The 5,000-nt window shown below is 41.3% G+C and overlaps 1 protein-coding gene across 4 annotated transcripts in view; it reads left to right on the top strand.

The window, feature by feature from the left end:
- The window catches only part of LOC143301499 (DNA-binding protein RFX6-like), a 131,845-nt gene that overhangs the window by 106,076 nt on the left and 20,769 nt on the right, over window positions 1-5,000 (top strand). For all 4 annotated transcript variants that reach the window (XM_076615822.1, XM_076615820.1, XM_076615821.1 and 1 more), the window contains 2 exons: window positions 361-474; window positions 2,762-2,811. In XM_076615822.1, the coding sequence (XP_076471937.1) occupies window positions 361-474; window positions 2,762-2,811 (164 nt within the window). The remainder of the gene's footprint in view (window positions 1-360; window positions 475-2,761; window positions 2,812-5,000) is intronic.

The following is a 5,000-nucleotide window of genomic DNA, read 5'->3' as shown; positions in this document are numbered from 1 at the left end:
GAGAGAGAGAGAGAGAGAGAGAGAGAGAGAGATGAAAAATGTGTGTCTGTGTGCAATTCAGCCTGTTGTATTCTGTCTTATTCTTTTACTGTTGCACGCTGTCATGATTTCCCCCCCCCCCCAACCCCCCCCACAGCTCCAGATTACTGTTAAATGCACTGTGTCATTGTCCTCCCTACAGCTCCAGATTACTGTTAAATGCACTGTGTCATTGTCCTCCCTACAGCTCCAGATTACTGTTAAATGCACTGTGTCATTGTCCTCCCTACAGCTCCAGATTACTGTTAAATGCACTGTGTCATTGTCCCCCCCCAGCTGCAGATTACTGTTAAATGCACTGTGTCATTGTCCTCCCTACAGCTGCAGAACTACCTGCTGCACTTCTGGCAAGGATTGCCGGACCACATGTTGCCCATGATAGAGAAGGACGTGATGGTGGACATCATCTGTGTCTGTGACTCCATCCTCTACAAGGTGGGTGTGATGGAGGGGGGGGGGGGGGAACCCAGCTGCTCTCCCGGTACTACTGCTGGTACCCCTGTTGACAATGGTAGTCCTACTTTTGTTTTCGTTCTCACCACTATTATCTGGAAAGGCTGACCATTCGTTCTACTCCCCCTGCTCTCGTAAACGATAACATTCGAATGCCAAAAAATCGATGCTCTAACAAAATGGCTACAATTACAGGTATGTGTGACGGGACATTAAACAAAATTGTCTTCTCCTCTTCTTGGAAGGAAATCAACGCCCGTCTTGTATTTCGACATGGATGAAAACTAACAGCTGGGCCAACAGCAAAGTGAGAGCTGTATGATCACTGCAATGGGAATCCATTTCCACAGCTTAGTCTTTTGTTAAGGACCACTACTCTTAAACTAGGAGACAAAATTGCACTGGCTCTGAATGCTGCAGCCTTGGGGGCTGGTTGACCTTTGAGCACCATCCCAACGCCGACTGCCCCAAATCACCTCTTGGCCGAGAGAATGGAGATGTAACGTGGGCAAGACATTCTGCATTATAAATCAGATTCTATCCCAGATGGTCGGGACAGCAGTTGTCTCCTCGGATGAGACGATAAACCAAGGTCCCCGCGTGCAGCGCGCACTTGGCTGCACAGAAAAAAAGATTCCTCGGCGACAAAAGTGTTGTCGATTCTGGCAAAATTCTGCAGAAAGAAGTCCACTCTGATAGGTACAGGAATACCCATACATGCACTCAGGGCCCGACCAGAGCGATGGGTTATGTAGATGTGGTGTACCGCATATGGATTTTCCCGAACGCGTGACACCTCCTTGAGAATCTGAGACTGATACTGCTTGAAATGATTGGGCTGATAAGGATGACGACAGTTTGAATACATGATTATAGATTAGTGAGCATGTTGTAACTTGATGACGATAGACGGTGGGTGTGACGGGCGCCATAGCCGAATGGTTAAAGCGTTGGACTTTCGATCTGAGGGTCCCGGGTTCGAATCACGGTGACGGCGCCTGGTGGGTAAAGGGTGGAGATTTTTCCGATCTCCCAGGTCAACATATGTGCAGACCTGCTTAGTGCCTGAACCCCCTTCGTGTGTATGTGCAAGCAGAAGATCAGATACGCACGTTAAAGATCCTGTAATCCATGTCAGCGTTCGGTGGGCTATGGAAACAAGAACATACCCAGCATGCACCCCCCCGAAAACGGAGTATGGCTGCCTACATGGCGGGGTAAAAACGGTCATACACGTAAAAGCCGACTCGTGTGCATACGAGTGAACGCAGAAAAGAAGAAGAAGAAGAAGAAGACGGTGGTTGTGGTTGTAGTTGAACTAGCTGTGGTTTGGGCATGCGTTTGCGTTCATAGATGTTGTGTTGTCTCTGTCTCTGAATCTGTCTCTTTCATCCACCCCCACCCCCTCCCTCTCCCCTCTTTCTCTCCCCTCTGTCTACCGCTGTGAATGCATCTTCGTGTCTATATATTTTTTTTTTGGTATCAATTAACATAGTTTCAGCTCCCATATTTGTATTTGTATTTCTTTTTATCACAACAGATTTCTCTGCGTGAAATTCGGGCTGCTCTCCCCAAGGAGAGCGCGTCGCTATACTACAGTGCCACCCATTCTTTTGTATTTTTTCCTGCGTGCAGTTTTATTTGTTTTTCCTATCGAAGAGGGTTTTTCAACAGAATGTTGCCAGGAACAACCCTTTTCTTGCCGTGGGTTCTTTTACGTGCGCTAAGTGCATGTTGCACACGGGACCTCGGTTTATCGTCTCATCCGAATGACTAGCTAGCGTCCAGACCACCACTCAAGGTCTAGTGGAGGGGGAGAAATTATCGGCGGCTGAGCCGTGATTCGAACCAGCGCGCTCAGATTCTCTCGCTTCCTAGGCGGACGCGTTACCTCTAGGCCATCACTCCACACACACACACACACACACACACACACACACACACACACACACACACACACACACACATATATATATATAGATATAGATATATATATATATATATATATATATATATATATGTATATATATATATATATCTGTCAGGTGTACAGGTATAAGCATGAAGAAAGCAGGACCAGTCTTGTGTTTCATTAACTGTGGCATGGCTTTAGTGGGGTTTTTTTGTTTGTTTGTTTTTTGTCTTAGAGTGTATTGTTGTTTCTAACGATGTTGTTTCTTTTGTTGTTGGTGGTTGTTGTTGTTTTTTTGTTGTTTTTTTTGTTTTGGTACGTGTCACTAACACTCTCACTCCCTCGTGTTATGAACAGGTGCTCATTGACGTGTTAATTCCTGCCACTATGCAAGAAATGCCAGAAATGTGAGTGGAATGGATGAAATGTGTGTGTGTGCAAGAGTGGTTGGAGGGTAAGGGGGGGGAGGGGGGCTTTGTTTCTGTTTATTTTCATTGTCTTTTCTTTCTTTCTAATGTCTGTCTGTCTATCTGTCTGTCTTTGTCTCTTTCCTTCTTTTTCCCCTCCTTTCTTTCTTTCTTTCTTTCTTTCCTTCTTTCTTTTTTTCGCTGTTTCATCTTCTTCGTTCTTTCCTTCTCTCTTTCCTTCCTTCTTACTCTCTTGTCTTTCTTTCTGTCTGCTTTCGTTGTTTCTTCTTCTTTCTTTCGTATTTATTTATTATTATTATTATTTTTTTTTTTTTGAATTATTTTATTATTATATTTTTATTATTATTTATTATTATTATTATTATTACTACTACCTTTTTATATTATAATTATTATTTATTTATTTATTTATGTACGCTTATCTATTATTTATTCACCTTTTTTTTCTGTTTTTTTTTCTCAAGGCCTGACTAAGCGCGTTGGGTTACGCTGCTGGTCAGGCATCTGCTTGGCAGATGTAGCGTATATGGATTTGTCCGAACGCAGTGACGCCTCCTTGAGCTGCTGATACTGAAACTTTCTTTCTTTCTTTCTGTCTGTTTTCGTTGTTTCTTCTTCTTTCTTTCTTTCTTTCTTTTTTGTTGTTTCTTATCTATCTTCCTTTCTCTTTACCTTCTTTCTTTCCTTCCGTTTTTCTTTCTGTCTTTCTTTCTAGTTTACATCTTTATTCCTCTTCTTTCTTTTCTTTTCTCTCTTATTGATCGCGGATGTATCTTGAGTTTTATGTATTTTAGATGGTTTGAAATGATCCCATTATTGATTGGAGTTGCTATTTTAATGTCTTCATATTTCGTTGGGAACGAAGGTTGTTACGTGCTGTTAACGTTTGTTTTCATTGACTTGGGTGGTTCGTATATTTAGTAGGAAATTATTGACAAGTGTTTGTTTCGTGTAGCTTTGACACGAAATACGGTTACTCGTAGCCTGCTCCATGTGTGTGTTTATTATATGTAGCTTTTTAACACGTCATACCGTTTTAACACGTCATACTGGTTTAACATGTCATATACACGTCATATTGTTAATACTACTATTACTATACTACTACTACTAATACTACTACTACTACTAATAATAATAACAATGGTATTTACATAGCGCTGAATCTTGTGCAGACAAATCAAGGCGCTTTCGCACCAGTCATTCACACGCATGCATAACTCTAAAACTGTAGAAACTAAAGACAAGGAAGAGGCAGGCAAGGGAGGCTATTTTGGGAAGAGGTGGGTTTTAAGGCCAGACTTGAAAGAGCTGAGTGTGGAGACTTGACGAAGCGAAAGAGGAAGTTCATTCCAATCGCATGGTCCAGAGACAGAGAAAGAACGGCGGCCGACAGTCGAGTGTTTGAATCCTGGGTATGCGTAAACAGAGTGGATCCGAAGCCGATCGTAGTGAGCGATATAGAGTGTAGAGGTGAAGGCAGCCGCAGAGATAGGAAGAATTCGTAGCCGGATAGGTGTTGTTTTGAATTATTATTATTATTAGTAGTAGTAGTAGCAGTAGTAGTATTTATTTATTTATTTATCTATTTGTTCTTCTTCTTATGCTGTGATGTATTTTTTAAGGTCAAACTGTTGTATTACATACGGAATTTTGCCAAGTACTGCGAGAGATGATGATGATGACGATGATAGTAGTAGAAATGGTAGTAGTAGTAGTAACAACAACAACAATATGATAATAATAGAATAATGATGATAATTATAACAACAACAACAACAACAACAACAGCAACAACATCAGCACAATGGCAATAATAAGTGTGTATGAACCATGAAACAAATTGCTGTGTGACATACAGAACTTGGCCAAACACTGGGAGAGCTGGTAATAATAATAATAATAATAATAGTGATGATGATGATGATGATAATATAATAACGATGATCACAAACAACAACAATAATAAGTTATAGTGATAACAGCAACAACAATGATAACAAATGTGTGTGAACTGTTGAACAGACTGCTGTGTGACATCCGGAACTTGGCCAAGCACTGGTAGAGCTGATGATGATGATAACGATGATGATGATGATGATGATGATAGTAGTAGTAATGATAATGATATCCACAACGACAACAACAATAATAAATGTGTGTGAACC

Source organism: Babylonia areolata, chromosome 27 (genome assembly GCF_041734735.1).
Source record: "Babylonia areolata isolate BAREFJ2019XMU chromosome 27, ASM4173473v1, whole genome shotgun sequence".
Classification (NCBI taxonomy): Eukaryota; Metazoa; Mollusca; class Gastropoda; order Neogastropoda; family Buccinidae; genus Babylonia; species Babylonia areolata.
Note: the sequence above shows the minus strand (reverse complement) of the source record. Positions and strands in the feature narration are given on the sequence as shown.